A 20,244-nucleotide genomic window follows, 5' to 3' on the forward strand; every position below is an offset into this window, starting at 1 on the left:
TCATTCTCTTCTCTTCTTTTTGGGGAAAGTAATTGTCTTTTGACCTACACAGATCCTGGAATGTTTGCTCTGTGGTTTTGGGTGTCTGGTGCTTGAGGAGGAACTGTTTGGGAATGAGTGGGCCCTGCAGAAAGTCATCCTGGTGGCTTAGCTGGCATTATTCTCTCCTTTCAGTGCCAGAGAAATTAGCAGAGTGAAATTAGTGCCATGCCCTCATGTAGGGACATTGTTCCTTTTCCAAAAGCCTCGTGCTGGTTTCGATGCCTTTGTGTACCCCAGGAAACCTTGTCAGAGGCGAGGTGGACACGCACGGCCTCTTGGCAGGCAGATGCTGCTGCAAGGTAATTCTTTGAGAACATCCAAACCTGCGTGACCTGCCATGAAAACATCTGGCCTGAAGAACTGACAGAACTTTTCAGGAGCTTAAGGATGCTAAACCTTAAATCATCTAAATGACTCCCCAACCTTTTAGCTACTTTTTGCCTTCAGCTTCAGGTGCATGTGGGATCCCTCAGTACATCCCATTGCTGATAGCTCCTGTACACAGGTCAGGTGGAACCTAAAATTGTGTCATTTATGGAGGCTGAAGGGATATTGAAGCAAAGCTTTAACAAACAGTTGGCCCATGCCCCTGTTAGATACATTCTGGTGACTCTAAGCTGGAAGACCCAAGGTGTGCAAGGGATTTTCTCCCTGTATTGCCTTGAACAAGGTCTGAGTTTATCCTACGAGATCCATGTCTCTGCTAAATCCATGGCAAACACATGGCTGAGACCTTCATGGCTGGAGGCCAAGCAAAGACAAATCAGAACCAGGTGAATGTCTGTGAAATCCAAATGGAGTGGCTGCAGGGAGTACAGTTGGGTATTGGTGATCCTTTTGGGAAAAGGGATCAGTGTGAGGCTCTTATTTTGGGCAGTGCTTCTTCTCAGCAGGAAGGAAAGGGTAAATTCCATTTAGAGGTTGAATTGAGATAACTTTTTTCCTGCGCTTTGATAGAGGAAAGAACCAAGAGAGTAAAAACTGAGCAAAAATGCATCTTTTTTTTTGTTGATACTGTGACAGTGCATAGTGGCTGGTTAATTTTGGCAGCTGAAGACTGATCATGATAACGTTTATCTAGAACTCAGGTTTTTCCGTGCCTGGGGTATCATTGGATGTGCTCAAGTCCTTGTCCTCTCCTGCTTTTCCTCAGGCTGGGCGGCACTGAGCAGCGCCGGTAGGTGACTTACTGGGGTCACTGGTGTCAGGATCAAGTGGAAAGTTAGGATAGAAGATTAAAGAGCAAGCGTTCGAGCCTCACCCTCTCTTTCCTATCAGAAACAGGGTCAGGATCTGAAGCCCAAGCTCAGACATGAGGCTGAATCAGTTTGGAGCATGCCAGAGCCATTTGGAATAATAACATGATGTATTTTTTTCCAGGACTGTGCTCCCTCCTACCCCTCCAATATTTACTGTTATTGAGGACAGTAAATTGCCTGACCTGTTTCAAATATGTTCTGTTTAATTTCTCATTCCACTCTGCCTTATGACTATGGCCAAAATGATCAGCAGGAATGGGAGGACACGTTTAAGGGAGGCTTGAATGGGTATTTCTGAGCTAGCCAAGGATGGACATGCATTTCCAAGTGATCCTGAGACCAGCTATATCTTGATTGAAGGGCTCTCTATCCTGAGTCTCTGTGTAAATATTTGTAAAGCATGATCGGGTGATCTCTAGAATTTCTCTTTGGTGCGCTGAGTTTGTTCCATTTCTTCTCTGTAGATCATGTTTTCATGTTTTCCAAACTTCACAGCATTCCCGTGGCTGAGCCCTGAGCGCTCTGTGTGTCCTTTTTATTTTAGGCATAGCTGCTGGACGTGAATGTGCTTTCCTATTAATGGTCTCAGGAACTTTGTATTCAACATTATCTCCTGGCTCCCACTTTGTTTTGCCCTAAATGTTGTATATTCTGATAGACAGCAGCTGGAGGAGTGCTTAGAAATGGAATCAGCAGTATTATTGTCTCTAAAACACAGGAGCAGCATCAAAGTGGTTCTTTTTCCACCGTGCTGGAGAGAAACTCCTCATGTCCTGGCTGCCTGATCTTGTGTGGAGAGCACTCACCAGAGCTCAGCTGTTTTGTGGAGCTTTGGCCGGAAAATTTCCCATTCAGAACTCTGGACAAAGGCATCTGGAGCATGCATCCATAGACCCAGCTTGAGTATGAAACACTTCTGATGAATAAGCCTCGCTGAGGCTGACAATCTGGAAGCTTTCCCAGCATTTTGCCCAGCTAGGGTTTGTTTGTGTATATGGGAACCAGAAAAGAAGGGAGGGCGAGAAAGAGGGAGAGGAATACGGCAAAGAAAAGAGGGGCAAGAGTAACAGGGAGGTGATCCCAGCTTCGGGCTATGTATCAGGGAGGAAATGAATTTCCCCTCCACTCCCCATTCAAAACCCCCAAATAAAGGCTGCTCCTTGGTGGCACCTACTCAGCCACTGGCATGAATGGCACGAGCTTTTTTGAGGCAAGTGATCACTTCAGACACGGCCAACTTGGCACAGCCTCGTTGGAAACTGGAAGTTGTTTCTGTTCGACGGCTGTTGGTGGCCTGTTGGTGGCCTCACTCCAGTTCCCAGTAGACAGATGGCTGCAAAAATCCCTGCTGCAGATGGTGCATCTCTGGTCTTATTAGCAGGCTCGACAGAGGGGTCAGTGACACAGTGGGCCACAGAAGTGGAGTGACCTTGTTCCATCTCTGCACTGACTGTCCTGGGTCACAGCTGGAGGCACAATCTGTGTGTGGGCCACGTGCTCCACCTCCCGTGTGGGAAAAGAGGGGGAATTGAGAGAAAAAATTGAAAACTGGCATGGAAATTAAAAACTGGGGGGAAAACCCAACCACTCAGGGGTCAGAGCAGGTGAAATGACACCTCTTTTCAAGCAGCTCCTTGACACACTGGCATTTCAGGAGTGCCCTGATGTGTTTTCCATCCCTGAACTCATTGCTGCTCTACAGCCTCTGGAGTCAGCGACCTTTCCACAGCACAGGGATCGATCCCTGCTATCGAGCAGCTTATCCACCAGCCCATCAGCATGTGGGGCAGGGCAGAGCTCTGTCCCTGGCAGCAGCTGGGTGAGTGCTGCATCACTGCAAGAGAACAGCTCTAGCTTTTCTCACTCCTGAGGATTGATTGAGTGGCTGTCAATGAACTCTCGAGGGGCTGTTAAGGCTTGCTTTAAACCCAGGAGCTCTGCCTGTGCTGGGGATGCTGAGGCACTCCTGGCCCTGGTGGGAGGTGGCAGGGATGAGTAAGTGGCTGTGTGGAGAGAGATGTGTGTACGCACGGTGAGAAAGCAGCGGTGACTCAGTGTTTGTGGAGAGGAGAGGAGTCTAATGGGGGCAGAGAAACAGACTGTGGGCTTTTCCCACCTTTTCCATCTGTCTCAGCTGGTGCAGAGCTTCACACAGCATGTGGGGATCCTCACTGGTGACCAGTGACAGGACTTGAGGGAATGGCTGGAGCTGTGTCAGGAGGGTTGGGTTGGGTGTCAGGAAATATTTCATAATTCAGAGGGTGGTTTAGCACTGAAACAGGCTCCCCTGGGAATGGTCAAGCACCAAACATGCCAGAGCTCAAGGAGTGTTTAGACACACTCTCAGGCACAGGGTGGGATTGTTGGGGTGTCCTGTGCAGGGTCAGGAGTTAGGATTGCTGATCCTTGTGGGTTCCTTCCAACTCAGGATATTCTGTGATTGTAGGACACGGGCTGGAGCAGAAGTTCTCTAAATTAGCAGCGAGTTTTCCCCAGTTTCGTGGCTGTGTACAGCATATTTTGATAAGTAGACAGAATCCATGTATCAGTAGAAGGGTAGCAAGGGTGCACCCTGGAGCAGCTCTGTCTTTGCTGCAGATGTAGTTTTGGGCAAAACCCATCAAGTTCTATGTTATTTTTCCCCCTCTGATACAAATTCCTGACTTCTTTGGCCAGAGGAATGGTGATTTCTTTCTGTGGAGCATCCTGTGCTGGGGAAGAGGAAATAGAAGGAAAAAAGCAAGCGTGGCAGGAGGTCTTCTTAGCATTCTGACTGAGCAGAAACTTAACAAGGAAATGTTTGGAATCCAGGTCAGGCTACCAAGGAGGACTCTGGAAGAATTGCCCAGGAATGCAGGATTGAATCAGAATGGTTAGAGCTCAGCTGTGTTTGAAAGTGGTCAGGGATGTGAAAGGCATCAGGAATGGGTTCTGGAGGTACGTCAGCACCAAAGGATTTCCCAGGAAATGGTGATGAGTAGGACAAGCAGCCTAGTGGATAAGGAAGTTGAAAAGGTGATGGTACCCAGTGCCTTTTTGCCATGTTCTGCTGGCAAGGCTGGCTCCCAGGCATCCAAATTCCTCCACAGAGGCAGAATCCAGGGGAGAAAATGCTCTCCACTGCCAAGGAAAAGAGAGACAAGGACTGTTTAAGGTATCTGGGTGTTTGCAGATCCATGGGATGCATCGAGGGAGATGTTTGGTGTGACTGTGGAGCCCCTCTCTGTCACCTGGGGTGCTTCCTGAAGGCTGGAAGAAGGCAAATGTTACACCCATCTTTAGAACGGGCAAGGAGGAGGATCCAGAGAACAACTGACCGGTCAGCCTACACGTCCCCTGGGATGATGAAAGAGCAAGTAGCTCTAAAGGTTGTTTCCAGGCAAAATGATGGACAGGGAAGCGATTGGGAATAGACAGTGAGGATTTGTGGAGGAGAGGTTGTGCCTGGCTGCCCTGTTTTCCTTCTGGGATGGGATGACTGCTTACATGGACAGTGGGGAAAAGCAGCTGGTGTGGATTTTGACATTACCAAGGCCACTAACACTGTCTCCAAATGCATTTTTGTATCCAGATCATGGAATTATGCACTGGATTGGTGGCTTTATATCTGGATGAAATTCCTGCAGGATTTGAGGGTAGTGGTCAGAGGTTTGAGGCCTAATCAAGAGCTGGTCAGGGTAGGTAGGGTGGCCAACATTGTTTAATGTCTTCTTTAACAACCTGGACACTCCTGAGACCACACCTGGAAAAGGTGCCCAGTGTTGGATCCCTCCAATATCAGAGGTACCAGCACATCCCAGCAAGTCCAGTGGATGCTGAGGGAGCTGGACAATGCGAAAGGAGACAAAGGGAACAAACTTGGAGAAGGGGAGGCTGTTAAAGAGCAGTCATGGAGAAGCCAAACAACTTGCAGAGGTAGGCAGGGAAAGGTCTAGAGGCACCAGCTGCAGCAGGAAAAGACCCAGCTGGATATAAAGCAAAATAATCCTTCACCAGGAGAGCAGTTAAGTTAAGCAGTTTAGTGCTGTAATAAGACAGCCAAGAGAAGTGGTAGCGTTTCTGTTCCTGGTGATTTTCAAATCTCAATCAGACGAGACCCTGAGAAACCTGATCTGACTTTGAAATCAGTCCTTTTTTTTGGGCACAGGATTGGACTGGGAACTTGAGAGGGTTTTTTTTTTTCCCCCAACCTAAATTATTCTGATTCCTTTCACTGCCAACACACATCTTGTTCTTTAGATGTTCAGGGATCTGAACAAGATAAATTCTCAGGGTGTGAAGGGATGCAGGAAAAAAAAAAGAGTTGGTTTAAGGGGGCTTAGGGGGGAAAAAGTCTTAAGACAGCTGGATAATCTCCCCTTACATTAAAATGCAGATTTATGGTCAACTCATTTCTTACCTTTTTCTGACCAGTGGAGACTTCAGAAGTTCATGCTAATAGCAGGGGAATCATAGTATTGCTACACAGATTTATTACATCTCCTTCCCACCAGGACAGAGTCCAAATCTCTGTTTCTGCCCCACAGAAGCTCCTGACTGGAGATTTGAGGTTTTACTTCACACAATCAAAGCATGAAAAGATTGAGGTATCAGGTATCAGTGTTTTCTGACCCTCCAGTCACAATGGAGCAGGGTCCAGGTGATGCCCAGCACTGTATGGAGCCCAGTGAGATCAGAAAATTTGGGCTCAGCTTGGCTGTGGAAGGAACCAGAAGCTCATTTTACAGCCTGTCAACCCAGTTTCTTGCTGAGGAGGGATCCTACATTTTCCGGCCTGTTCTGTGGCTGGGAGTGTTTCAGGGAGAACTTCCTATAAACCAAATTTCCAACAGATAAAATAGGAGTTCATGCTACCTTTGCTTTTTTTTTTTTTTCTTTTTTTTTTTTTCATCCAGGACAGCATATCTTCACCATACATGTTTGTCTGAAGGTACAGCTCAAGGGGCAGTTGAAAAATCAAAGTTTTACAGCCTTCATTAGGTCTAAAGCACAGATTTACCCTTGACAGAACACACACGTGCAGTAAACCCATCCTGCCCTCCTCATCAGAAACTCAAAACTCCGCAGCCAAGGCGCGACCAACTCACTCTCGCTAAAATTAATTAATGAAATTAAATTCCCAACATAAATAGTTGATGTGCTGGAATATAGGAAATAATCCTGCATTAGCCTCCAGGGATGAGCTGGTTGATTAATACATCTGTTTCTAATTTATATAAGCGTCAGCATCTCCTCTTCACTCATCTGGCATTCAGGCAGGGCACTTGCAGCGTCTTTGAGATTATTCACGTGCGTGAACGTTGGTGTGGTCAGATCTTCAGTCAGTCCTTGAGGACTTGCACCTTTGCAGTTCCCTTTTCATTTTATCGGGTATATAAAAGTGCCTTCAAAGAAATTTCCCTCCCTAGCCAGTGGTTTGAATTAATTGTGGTGCACTTACCTCGGCAGCGAACCTGGTGCTGTGCTGCAAATCAGAAATGACAAATAGCTGGCTCCTGCAAGGTGCTGAAGGCAACAGCTCCCTAACTGCTGTCCCTGATGTCCCAAACCCACAGCTGCAGTTACGTATTTGGCCTAGTTTGGAGAAGTGGTACAAAAAAAAAAAAAAAAAAAAAAAAAAAAAAAAAATTAAAGAAAAATATAAAAGCCAGAAATGCTTCTCAATGCTTCTCACCCCAGGAGGGGATGTTAGGCTGAAGGAAGTGGAATGCTGAATCACACACACTTTGTTGTCAAGGTGCATGTGTTTGTAATCTGCTTCCATCGCCAGCATGCCTGTGGCTCTTGGTTGGGAATCTTTTCCATGTGTTGTCTGTTTGTTTTCTTTCAAGCTCCTTTTCAAGCTCCCGTTTCAAGTAGGCAGAGCTGAAGAAGATTTGCAGCACTCTACTGTTTTTAGGAGGGGCTCAGACTAGGCTGGCCCCTCATTTGTTGGCTCCTAACTCCAGCATTGATGGGGATGATGGAGACACCTTCTCCCCCTCCCTTCCCCCCTCGTTCTTGTCTGTCTAGCACATAAAATCTTCAGGAAATTGGCAATTCTGTAGAGCCTGGCCTGGATTGCTGCTTTCCAGAGGTCACCCAGGGCATGCTGTGACAGGGTGGGTCTCCCTCCCCTCTTCTCTCGCTGCAGGTACATCCGCTCGGAGCGCTCCGTCATCCTCATCAACTTCTGCCTCTCCATCATCTCCTCCAACGCCCTCATCCTCATCGGACAGACCCAGACCCGGAATAAGGTAAGGGATCCACTGGGGCTTTGTTTATTTGTTTGCTTTCCCCCTGATTTAGCACTGAAATGATCCATTCAGGCAGTGCCTCCTCATTTTTCCTCCATCTGTTAATTAGCGACATGTCAAAGACACGGCTAAATGGCAGATTTCAATTTTCTCTCTCGCTCTCTCTTTGATAATTTGTCAGCATCCTCAGGGCTTTGATTAAAACCAATGTGATATTTTTGAATATCTGCCTAGAGTAGCTGGCACATGGCACGGTGAAGAAGCGTGGTGATTTGCAAGGCTTTAACCATTTTATTTTCAAAAAAATTACAAAGACAGATTGAGAAAAGGCTTTTAAAAAAACCCCAAACAAACAACCTCTCAGCTTTACATTTATTTCCCCGGCAGTTTTTATACTCTGAGCTGAAAGTACTTGGCAGATGTTAATGAACACAGGCACAAAACTGTCCAGCCTTTTTTGGGGATGGGAAGCATTGCCAGATGCACCGTGAGCACTGCAGGGCCTCAAGGGACTCGGAGCAGATCCCAGAGTGACTCCAGCAGTCCAGGCAAGACCCAGTGTGGTTTTCCAAGCCATGAGCACTGGTTGCTATCTTCCCACAGACCCAGCTGGAGAGGCGTGTGTTGCTTCCATGATTTTTTTCCAGCTCAAGCACTTTCAGGTTCCCTGTTGATGTCTGGCATGACAAATCACTGCTCACCATTAGTATTTTCCTCTTGCAAATTTCCCCCTCTTCCCAAATGCTCTGACCATCATAACTTTGTTGAGCCAAAAAAACGTGAGTCAAGACGCCTCCTCCACTCTTTCTGCTGCCAAAATCACAATCAGAAGTCAAAAATTAGTTATTGCTTATCAGGAACCAGTAACCAGCTGGGTTTTTTGAGCCCCTGCTTTGGCAGCATGAGCATGGTGTCACTGTTAGAAGCATATCAGGAATAAAATCTTCCCTGTGAGGGTGGTGAGGCACTGGAACAGGTTGCCCAGAGAAATTGTGGGTGCCCCAACACTGGAAGTGTTCAAGGCTAGGTTGGACAGAGCTTTGAGCAAAGAAAAAATCTTCCTGCCCATGGCAGGGGTTTGGAATTAAATGGTTTTTAAGGTCCCTCCCAAAACTCAACCCATTCTATGATTTTATGATTCCTGCAGAGAAGCTGAAGGATTTAGTGAATCAGGGACTCATTTCTAGGGAAGTCGCTTTGGGTTAGGGTTAGGTTGTTTTAGGAAAAGCTTTCCATCTGCTGGAGCCCTGTGTGTGCAGAGAAGTGTGGGAACAAGCAGCCAGCTCTGCTCCTGCCACAAAGGGCCCTTCAGAAACTCCCTTCCCAAAGCAGAGTTATCTTCCGTGGTCGGCAGGAGGTGGAGAGAGTAAGACCCAAGCTCCTGCTTTCCTTGGTTGTGTTTTCTGCCACACCAAACGTGTGCTGGGAGTTTCTTTCCATGGGATGAAGCACTGAGGGATGCTCAACAGGACAAACCACAGCTGGACCTGCTCTTTGGTGGTTCTCCTTCACCTCAGGACAGGAGCTGGATGTGTTCCTCCTCTCCCACCTCCTCCAGAGCACAGTTACGAACCCATGTTCTCCCTGGTGGATTTTTTGTCCCGTGACTCTGGGAGTTCACTGTCGGAGCTGTTGGTGGGGACTCGAAGCTCCCGGCAGCGATGGCAGGAGGCAGATTAGCTCTTTGCACATCCATATGCATGAAACCCCAGAAATAGAAAGGTTATTCTTGGATTTCCTCTCAGCCATCTAGTAAACAGTCTCTGGCAGGCAACAGAGAGAGAAAACTATGCAAAGGAGAGACGAAGGAGTGTAAATTAAGATTTTATTCACATTCAATTATCAATAATAGAGCGCCTTAAAATGTTGGTGATTTATAATTGCGGCTTCTCCGGGAGGTTTCTGCCGTATCGGCTTCCCTGGAAATGTCAAATTCTCCCTGGATTTCCATCCGTGTAACCTCAAAGGCGAGATTCCACGCCTGGATTTGCTAAGCTTTTTGAAGATGAAAGGCCTGGGAAAATGCTAAAAAAAAAAAAAAATTACAGTCAGCAATCTGGGGATACAAAGGGAAGGGATGCTGCAGGAAGTGGCCGTGTCTCCGAGGCTTGTGCTGGAAGGGAACAGATTTCTCCTCTTAAAGGAAAACAAGGGCTAATGGCCTTGACAGACTGACAGGCTCTGCTGGATCTTGGGACATCATATCCCTGTGCTTAGCCCTTCATGGGGATGTTTGGTTTTCCCCACAAGGAAGGGAAAACCTGCAGCAGAGGTTGCAGAAGCAAATATTTGCCTGCCTATCAGTTAGCCAAGTTCATTTGAGGCGATGAGTTCATCCTGGTCCAGCTGAGATGTGCATATTTCTCTTGTCTTCCTCTCCTCTCTTCTTCCCTTTCTGTCAAAGCTACTCATTTGAGAAAAAAAAAAAAAAAAACAACAAAAAAACCCAAATATATATCTCTGTGTAAAATTGTGTAAAATTGTAAAACAAAGCTTTTCTCTCCCCTTTACAAGGAGGAGCTGTGTTGGTTTGAAATGAAATCAAAATGGCAATGTGAACAGTGTTGTACATGATATCAGTCAAAAAAGAAAAGGGTTCTAAAATAGCAATCTCTTAAAATCCATTCCAGAAAGCATCCTCTGTTTGTAGCTATTTCCTACAGGGTTTGTAAGCTGATGAATAGGAATCACCTTTTTTGGGATTCTTGTAAAATGTGAAAATTACTGGACATTATCATATTGAGCTGTGTTATTTGTACTGAACTTGCATCCCAAATCCACTTTTAAGCAGAATATGGGGGGATTTGGTGTCAAATGCAAATCTGGAACAAAAAAATACAGTCCCTATCTCAGAAAACACACGGTCTTGCTTTTATTCACAGCCTCTGATAATGTTGGGTGGTGCCAGTGGATGAATCGAGAGCAATCCGATAAAATCATGATAAAAGCCACTCTGTGCATGAGAGCTGTAGCTTGAAAGATGCTGGTGGTTGAAAAAAGAGGAAAAAGAGAAAGGTTCATTGACCGTAAAGCCAAGTCCATGTTTCCCCATATAACTCAAAGCAAAGAAATTCTTGATTATAAACCTCCCCCAAATGCCTGAAGCCATATTTTTTTTTCATTCATAGTCACTTTTAAAATCTATTTGCTCTCCCTTCTCCTCAGGAGCCACTGGAGTTTCTTCCCATCACTTTCTTCTTGAGTACATTGATTCACAGTTTTCAGCTCCCAGATGGGGGGAAAACTGGCTGAGTGAAACAGAGCGGCACCAATTTGCACCAGTGAAAGATTTGGCCTTGCTGAGTTAAAACAAAGACGAGCTTGTCAGCTTTCCAGTCCATCTCCCTGGCACTCCGGGATTGTTCTTCATAATGCATTTGCCAGTTCTTTCCCCAGTTTAATTTTAAATGGCTTAAGCTGCCTGCATTTCCCTTGTGAGATTTCCCCACCAAGTAGTAGAGCTCACCATTATGAAATTCTTTCTAATCTAGGGGGTTTTTCTTTTTTTTTTCCTCCCTCCTGTCTGCTGGTAGGTATGTGCTCTTGGACAACTGTGCCCTCATGTTTGCAGTCCTTTCCCAGTCCCTGGCAGCCGTGGTTTCACCCAGCTCTCACAGCTTAACTCTTTCACTCAGCCCTGTTTTTCTGGCAGAGGCACCATCCAAATTACCTTCCTCAGATTTCATTTCCATGGCTGGGCTGCCATGGACGTGGTGCTTTGCAAACCTTTTGAGCTGAGATTAATGCACTGTTTACTAATGACTCCATCCCTCGCACCTTGTCAGGATCATGGCAACAGTTTGGATGGTTTGGAAATTAAATATATCCTGCTGAAGCCAAGAAAGCACCAGGATGGGATATATGCTCAGACTTCAGTGAAAGGTGTCCCTGCCTGTTTTGGGGAGGTTGTGATTAAATGATCTTTAAGGTCCCTCCCTACTCAAACAATTCTGTAATTCCACAATTCTTCTAAAGTGTTAACCATGGCTTTATCCTAAAGCTTATGCTTAAGAGCAGATGATTTCCGCATAGTACTTAAATTTAAGGCTTTGATCTTTGCTAAGTCAAAGCTTTTGGAGGAGCCTGCCCTGCCCCTCTAAAACAGTATTTCCATGTCCTGATCTCCATGACTTTTCCTTCCAGAGCTCGGTTTGGAATCGTCTCCCCGCGCCTTCCTCTCTGCTCCCTGCTGCTCTCTCCACCTGCCGCTCCTCTCACGTGTCCTCCTTTCCTCCTCTCTGCAGGTGATCTGCACGCTGGTGGCGGCTTTCTTGCACTTCTTCTTCCTCTCCTCTTTCTGCTGGGTGCTGACCGAGGCCTGGCAGTCCTACATGGCCGTGACGGGCCGGTTACGGAACCGCATCATCCGCAAGCGCTTCTTGTGTCTCGGATGGGGTGAGGATCCGGGGGCTGCCGACCAGAGAGGGGCCAGGCTGCAGGAGGGGCTGGTGCTCCTCAGGAGGCTTGGCAAAGGGTGCTTAGAACCTTTGCAGGGGTTTCAAGAAGGGCTGAAATGGTTAAAAATATATATCCATAAGTTGAACCTCCTGCCCAGTGCACCCAAAAATAGAGAAGTCAAGTTCAGGTATCAGAGGGTGCTCCGGGAGTTGTTTCTCCTGGGGTTGGGTCTGTTTCTTGCTTTCTACTTTTCTCTCTCTGTCTCCCTCCATGTTGGATGTGTTCTGTTGCTACATGATACCAGCCAAGGGAATCCTGGCCTGGATCAGCAGGACCAGGGCAGGGATTGTCCCTCTGTGCTGGGCACTGCTGAGGACACACCTCCAGCTGTGGGATGGGTTTTGGACTCCTCTCTACAAGAAAGTCATTGAGGTGCTGGAAAACATCCAGAGATGGCAATGGAGCTGGGGAAGGGTCTGGAGCACCAGGAGTGGTTGAGGGAGCTGCAGGGCTCAACCTGGAGAAAAGGAGACTCAGAAGGGACCTTCTCACTCTCCACAGTTCCCTGACAGGAGGATGCAGCCAGAGGGGCCAGGCTCTGCTCCTAGGTGAAAGTAACAGAGCAAGAGGAAGCAGCTCCAGTTGCACCAGGGGAGGTTTAGATGGGATACTAGGGAAAATTTCATCACTGAAAGGATGGCCGAGCATTGGAACAGGCTGCCCAGGGAAGTGGTGGAATCGCCACCCCTGGAAGCGCTCAAAAACCCATGAAGCAGTGACATTTAGGGTCATGGTTTAGTAGTGGACCTGGTTGGACTCGATGATCCTCGAGGTCTTTTCAACCTCAGTGATTTTATGGTTCTAAGATTCTGCAGAGCAACCTGGAGTGAAGCAAACTCTAAAATCCTGTCTCCATGGCAGCAGCGCCTTTCGGAGACAAATAAACTGCGAGACTGCTGCAGATGCTTGTAACTAATTTTTCTCCCTCTGCCTCTGCCGTATGTTTAATTTATTAGCCTTAAATGATGCATTCTGTAGTAGAAAACAAATACAAACCCATAAACCTGGGCTTTCAAAGTGATAACAAGGGTGTGTTTGAAAGGAGCAGCGGCACAAAAAGTTGCTGAGAAGTGAGGAGGCAAAGGAAAGAAAGGAGTGTGGCTGAGCTCTATTAATGCCTCATTTTACTACTGAAGTCTCACAATTCACCCCAGGCAAGACATTTCTGGTGCTTACCAAGCACCCTGATGTGATTTATTCTGGCACATCAAGAGCCATCCTCGTTGCAGCGCCTTCATCCCTTTAAGTTTTCCCTCCTAAGCTTTTGCTTACAATAGAGAATAAATTGTGTTATTAAAATCCAGGGTTTGCGTGTTAGCAGGAGCAGAACCACAATACCTGCAGAGGACAGGCTGCAGGAGCCTGGGTGTGCTCATGCATATGTTTATACCTCCTTGGTGACTCCAGCAACATCAGGGATATCAAATGTAACAGACTAATAGCTTTCCTAGGTAATAAAAAGGGATTTTTTCCCCCCCCCCGATTTGTAAAAGCTGGGACAGATGGGCGTGCTAGCCAAGGGAATTTTGGATGAGCAGCATTCACATTTGTAGTCTGTGCAGATTAAAAAAAAAAAACCAACCAAAAAAAAAGCCCATACATGTGTAGAAGCATAATTTGCACTGCTAGTAAAATGTAGTCAGCTCTGAGCTAGGATGCACTGCTGATAAATGATGCATAATAACCATTTGGAGTAGGTTAGGACAAGAAATGAAGAACACTCTTGCCTATTAAGGCGGCAAGGGAATTTTGGATATTTAGCATCCTGCTAGACTTCAGCTGTAGAGCTGGGATTAATGGTACTTGTAAGAGGAAAGAAGCCGAAAATATGTTTTAAAGAGCATAATCTGAAATAATTAGCACAATTCACTTTGTCATGGGCTGGTTCTCCCCCCTTTCCCCTCTTTGCACATTTGCATTTCTCTAAGCCGTCGTTCAAGACGTCTTTGCCAAGTTCTCAGCTGCTCTCAGCTGTAGCTCATTGAAGCTGCAGAGAATTTCAGCAGCAGGGAGGATTATTTTATATTTCTTTGGTCTCCTCTTGGATGTGCAACTTTGCAATTCAATGTGTAAATTATTATTAGTAATAACTATTATTAATGATTCTTGTCCGTGCTTGGGCAATGCTCCCAAGTTCATGATGTGACTCTTTGGGTGATCCTGTGCAGGGTCAGGAGCTGGACTTGATGATCCTTGTGGATCCTTCAAAGTCAGGATATTCTCTGGTTTAGAATAGACAGATAAATTGTTCCCTGGGAACAGCTCAGTCATCATATTTAGCCCCAATAAAGAAGAAATATTCTTTGTCAGGATTTTTATGACCCTGTTATAGTTTCCACAGCTGGATTTTTAATGCTGCCATAGCTCAGCCTCTGAGTGGGTCTTCAGCTGTTTATAACAAGAATGGCTCTTGGGAATTATTAGCCAACATCTTCTCTAGTGGAACATGATTAACACATGGCCTGATTCTCCTGTGACCTGGAAGTACAAAATTCTTTGAAAGAGGTTTTGAATGGGTTTACTTGGAATTGTGAGTGTTAAATTCCCTTTGTGCAGAAAGCCCCCAAAGCTTTGCTGGTACTGCCTGTACCACACCAGGTATATGGAACAGGCCAGTTAGGAGTAAATATCTTGATAATAATAAAAAAAAATAGATTAAAATTTCATTTTTTGGTGGGGATTTTTTCAATGTAACCCCATCTAACTTTGCTTAGACTCCTGACAGCTCTCCCAGGGCTGCACCTCTCATTATGATTCTATTTGGCTGAACTACCATGACATAGCTGCCACCTGTAGTAGCTGCTCCTTGTCCAGACCCATTCCCAGCCCATACTGAGGCTTTTACCCAGCCTTGGAATGAGCTAGTCCCTGGAGCTGCCAAGTTCCCAGCCCCACTCCGGATTTCTGCATAATTACCACGTCGGAGAGAAGCACTTTGCGAAGAGCAAGTTGTTGTTTTTGGTGGAGTCTTTGCCAAATTTCCTCTTTCCCAGGGTCTCTTGCACCAAGCTGTATTCCTGAAAATGTCCCCTCCCATGTGGTTTCTTCCCATGGGATGCTGCATGGATGGCACCCTAGGGAATGCAGCAGCCAGGATTTATCCAGATGAGGTGTGAAGGAGGCTGAGTGAGAGTCAGTGAGGGGAAAAATGAGAAAAAGAGGAATAAAATGGAAAAAATAAAAAAGGAGGGAAAGGAAAGGAAAGGAAAGGAAAGGAAAGGAAAGGAAAGGAAAGGAAAGGAAAGGAAAGGAAAGGAAAGGAAAGGAAAGGAAAGGAAAGGAAAGGAAAGGAAAGGAAAACAGAAATTATTATTAAAATAGACACCTTTTAAACCCACTGCATGTTGGGTTTCGACTGATGAAATGTGACCTGTGCTTGGAAATCTTACATGGGAAGAGAAGCACTTCCCTGCAGGATAACCCTCAAATGCTCCATATTCCAGCCAGCTTGGCCCTGTAGCTCCCAGCTGCTGCAGATTCTTGCTGTTAATCAACCTTGGGATGATTTGTGTTGCTGAGGGACCCCCTTTCCTGAGGAATATTGTTTGGGAGCTGTGCCTGCACATTCCTTGGATCTCCTGCAGTCACCTGCCGTGCCCTCTGCAGCTCACGAATTAGGGCCTTGTCAAGGGGCACTAATCCCAGCTGGCCACTGATCCTGCTGATTCCTAATGGGATTTTCCCATCTTTAGTGTTGAGACAACTTAATTCCTCCTGCTACAAAGAGGAGAGCTATAAAAAGCCACATGGAGACCTCCAGAGCTGAAGAACCTGATGTTATGAGCTGATCTCCAGACATTTCTTTAGGGAAAAAGGAGAGCTGAACTTTGAACCTTCATAGAGACCTGAAACCCTTTCTCATTGTTGTTCAGAGGAATCTGCTCCATTACAGATCTTGGGGGACCTGTGTGGAATAGGGAAACTCAGGTTTAGTTTCCTTTTCTGTCTCATTTGGGGCAGGTTTGAACCTGGGTTGCTCATCCTACACTGAGTGCAAACAAAGCTCTTAATCTTTGGGTTCTTGGAGTTGGGTTGTGGCTGAATATTCCAACTTCAGAGACACCATGAAGAACCTAAGTATGAAATAAGTCAATTTTATGCATCTGAATCTACTGAAAGACCCCCCACAACTGCTGAGACCATAGCAGGGCAGGAGCTGATTGCAGCTCATGGTATTTATTTAAATAACAGAGGTAATTAAAGTTCTTGCTTTTAGTTCTGAGTGTCCTGAGCTCAGTCTCTGCCCCAGAGCCAGGCTGAAATGGATGGTGATGGAATAACTCTGGGAAAAATGGGGAATATTGAGTGGGAGAAGGGCTGCACATGTGATGAAATGACCAATTTCCTCCTGTTTTGTTTCCATAGGGCTCCCTGCCTTGGTGGTTGCCATTTCTGTGGGATTTACTAAAGCCAAGGGATACGGCACCGTGAACTAGTGAGTAAAGGATTCATTTTTCCCCCTTGTTTTATCCTCCATCCTTTTTGTCAAAACCCAGTCACTGACCCACAGGAGGCAGTCTGGGAGCTAAATTTCCATGTGCAGGACAATTACTGCAACCCTGCCTCCTCAATCCATCATCTGACCAAGCTGGATTGTGTGTTCCTTTAAAAACAAGTTCATAGGGACTAATAAGGTTTAACTATTGTATTTGCGACATCACTTTGATCTAAATATGTTTTACCTAGAGCTTTTTAATGTATTTTTAAGGGGAAAAATGTGGAATATTTAAAGTTTAGGATGTTTAAAAATTAAAACTAGCTTTTTTTTTTTTTTAATCTGTTTTTGTACTTGATTGGCTCCACATTTTCAAAATCACTCAGCTCAGTTTTAGGCAGCAGAATGAGCCTGACTTGTGCAAACCAAGGTTTTGACAACAGCCTGTGTTTGCCTCTTTTCCAAATTCCACAGATTTTGTCTTTTATGTGCTCATAATGGGGGAAGGAAAGCAGAAAATGGAAGAGGTAAAAAATGCATCACTTCAGAGCTGAGCATTGGTATGACTTTAAATGAAAAAGGAAAAAAGAAAAAATATTTTTTCCCTCTGCTGTGAAAAACCTTAGAAATTTCGCGCATAGTGACAACTCAAGGATAATATTTTATGTAGCAATAAGTCAGGCTCTTTCCTACTGCATCCCATAATTTTCCAGAGCTTTCCTGGGCAGGGGTTTGCAGCCCACGTGGGTGATGTTTGGGACTGGAGCTGTTGATGTGACCGGCAGCAGATGCAGCTCCGCTCGTCCCACTGAGGAAATGTCATGTTGAACCTCCTGCTCTCCCTCAATTCCCACCACATCCTGCACACCCACGGCCAAATGGTCCAGGGTTTGCATTTTAATTGCAGGGGAGAATTAAAGCAGCACAGCAGCATTTTCTGTTTGCTTTGCAACCTGAATTCTTGTACAGCGGAGGGCTCAGGACTGTGGGTTTCTCAAGTGCAAATCCACAGACAGAATTCCTGAAGTCTGTGCTGGCATCAGGATGCAGTGGCTGTCCCACCTTCAGTGTGTCCTGGTGGAGAGGGTTCCAGCGGTTGTTGTTTGACTCAGGAGAGGACAAAACACAGCCTGGTTTGCAGAAACATCACCAAGATCCCAAATTATTTCCCTTTGGATTTTCTGTGGGTCAGTCTTCTGGCATTTTGCTCCCGGCACATGCATGAGAATAATTCAAAATGAACAAGCCTCAGGGAGATGAGAGGGAGGTGTCCTGGGTATTTCTGCTTCTCTCTTTTTTTTTTTTTTTTCTTTTTTTCTTTTTTTTAACAAGCTTTGTGGCTCTGTCAAAAATGTTAAAAAGTTTTTTGGCCAACATTGACCACACAAAAGTGCCTGGGCAGGGAAGGCAGGAACGTGCAGGAAAGCACTCCCAGTTTTCTGCCCTCGACCATGGTGCCAGCATCTTTCCCCCTGCAGATTGCAGCCAGGAGGGTGTCAACATGTGGCAAAACCTGCTGGGCCCCTGCTTTGCTCTCCTGTTGGCACAGGGTGAGGTGGCCGAGAGGCTGGGATGACTCTCCGGCATTCCCAGGGGTTGCCTGCTCACTCCAGCTCTCCTCCTTTTGCTGCCAATGCTCTGGCTCCTTTCAGCCCTAAAGGCTCTGTCACTCCTTGCATCCAAGGGCTGGATATCCAGCCAGGGGCTGGAAGAGGATCCCATGCTCCCAGCTCTGCTGTCAGGATGTTTGTCACCAGAATTGTGGTGGTGGGGCCTTCACACCCCAGCAAGTCCAGTCTGATGAGTTTGGTTGCAGTGATCGTTGTGTGCCTTTTCTGGGATATTGCATGGTTCTGTGGTCCCTCCTTTTGCATCCTTTCCACATTTCCCAATGTGAGGTGAAGCTGGTGAGTCCCACTGAAGTCATGACAAGGACAGCAGTTCCTCACAAGCTCAAAGATCCTATCAGACATCCCCAGTGGTGCCATCCTGTTGTAATTCCACACTTTGGTACCTTCTAGTACCTAAAAGACATACAAGAAGGCTGGAAAAGGACTTTTTCCAAGGGCTTCTAGTGACAGGACAAGGGAAAATAGCTTTGAGCTGAAGGAGGATAGATTTAGATGGGATATTGGGAAGAAATTCTTCCTTGTGGGGGTAGCAAGGCTGCCAAGAGAAGCTGTGGCTGCCCCATCCCTGGAAGTGTCCAAGGCCAGGTTGGACAGGGCTTGGAGCAACCTGAGAGAGTGAAAGGTGTCCCTGCCTATGACAGGGGGATCAGACAAGACAATCTTTCAGGTGTCTTCCAACTCAAACCATTCCATGGTTCTCTGAATTCCTGCTGGAATTGGCTTTACCAAGAGCCAGAGTTAAACAGAGCTCACTTGCACTTAGTGCCGGGTTCACGAGTCCTGATGCTGAATAAAATGGATCATGTCTGTAATGAGAGTTACATTTACACTTTTGTGCATTTTAAAACACGGAAAAAATATTGCTGTGGGCCCAGCCGGGCAGGGTGCCCCAACAGACTGGAGTGCATTCACACTTAGGCCTCTTTTCCTGCTCAAAAAGGCTTAAAAGCTCTGTTAGACTGCTGTGTGGGGACGCCCTTGGTTTTACCTCTCCTCCAGTGCAAAGTCAGCACTGGACAGCAGCAATTTCAGAGCTGAACTCCAAAATTTGAGGTTTAGCTTGGATATTGGGAAGAAATTCTTCCCTGTGAGGGTGCTGAGGCCCTGGCACAGGTTACCTAGAGAAGCTGTGGCTGCCCCATCCCTGGAAGTGTCCAAGGCCATGTTGGACAGGGCTTGGAGCAACCTGGGACAGTGGAAGATGTCCCTGCCCATGGCAAGGGGGGAATGGAATCAGGTGATCTTGAAGGTCCTTTCAGCCCAGTTTTGTCTCCAGTGGGCACTCATGGGGCATTTCAGGTGGGCACTGCAGACTTTCAAGGCCCAATATTTCCAGCTTACAGAAGGAAGGAAAAGCTTTAATCACACCACATTCCTCCCTGGGAAGGAGGGGACAAGAGCTGACAAGATAAACCACAGGGGACTTTTAAGAACCACACAGAGCCTTTTAAAGCATCTTTAGCCCTACAATTTTTGATCCCAAGAGCAGTGCGTGAGCTTCCATGGTGGAGGTGGACATGAAGTCAAAGCAGGGCTCTGATATTTAGGTGAGCACAGAATTTATTGCTCAACAGCAGTTGTTTTTTGTTGGTTTTTTTTGTTTTTTTTCTCATCCTACTTACGGAGGTAAAAAAAAACCCTTGACATCCAACTACAGGACATGGTCATGAGGGCATTTTGGGGACAGCTGCAAGTGTTGAAGGCCTTGCAGAATCAATCTTGGTGTTAAAGACTCTCAGAGCAAAGCTGGTGGAAGGGGCAGGGTGTGAAATGTGTGATGTGTCTTGAGGCTGGATCTGCCAGTCCAGCTGGATCTTTAGGATGTGCCAAAGATGCCTCAGCCACACTGGAACAAACTCCATCAGGACTCCTCAGCAGGATTTCACCCAGTTTTGGTCCTGTTTTTTTTATTGTACATGGGATGAAGCTTTTCTCTAACAATGAAAACACAACTGAGGAACAGGACAGGAGTCTGTCCCACCAGCAATTGTCCCATCAAAGGCTTGGTTGTGTCTCCAAGCTCTAATGCAGAGAGATGAGAGCCTGTGGTAAGTTTAGGGAGCTGGTAGTATGTTTAATGGTTACCATTTAGCTGGCCAGACTACACTAAGTCATGAGTTGAGGAGGGAGAGAGAGGTTCAGATTAAAAATTGAATATGTGCTGCAGGATTTGGAGCGTCTGT

At 46.2% G+C, this 20,244-nt stretch overlaps 1 protein-coding gene across 9 annotated transcripts in view; it reads left to right on the forward strand.

The window, feature by feature from the left end:
* Nucleotides 1-20,244, forward strand: part of ADGRB1 (adhesion G protein-coupled receptor B1) — a 280,607-nt gene that overhangs the window by 214,280 nt on the left and 46,083 nt on the right. For 7 of the 9 annotated variants that reach the window (XM_038127279.1, XM_038127283.1, XM_038127286.1 and 4 more), the window contains 4 exons: nt 1,124-1,219; nt 7,435-7,537; nt 11,782-11,932; nt 16,361-16,430. In XM_038127279.1, coding sequence (XP_037983207.1) covers nt 1,124-1,219; nt 7,435-7,537; nt 11,782-11,932; nt 16,361-16,430 — 420 coding nt within the window. The remainder of the gene's footprint in view (nt 1-1,123; nt 1,220-7,434; nt 7,538-11,781; nt 11,933-16,360; nt 16,431-20,244) is intronic. The other 2 variants (XM_038127285.1, XM_038127281.1) reach the window with 1 other exon arrangement.

The sequence above is a fragment of the Motacilla alba genome, chromosome 2 (assembly GCF_015832195.1).
Source record: "Motacilla alba alba isolate MOTALB_02 chromosome 2, Motacilla_alba_V1.0_pri, whole genome shotgun sequence".
Classification (NCBI taxonomy): domain Eukaryota; kingdom Metazoa; phylum Chordata; class Aves; order Passeriformes; family Motacillidae; genus Motacilla; species Motacilla alba.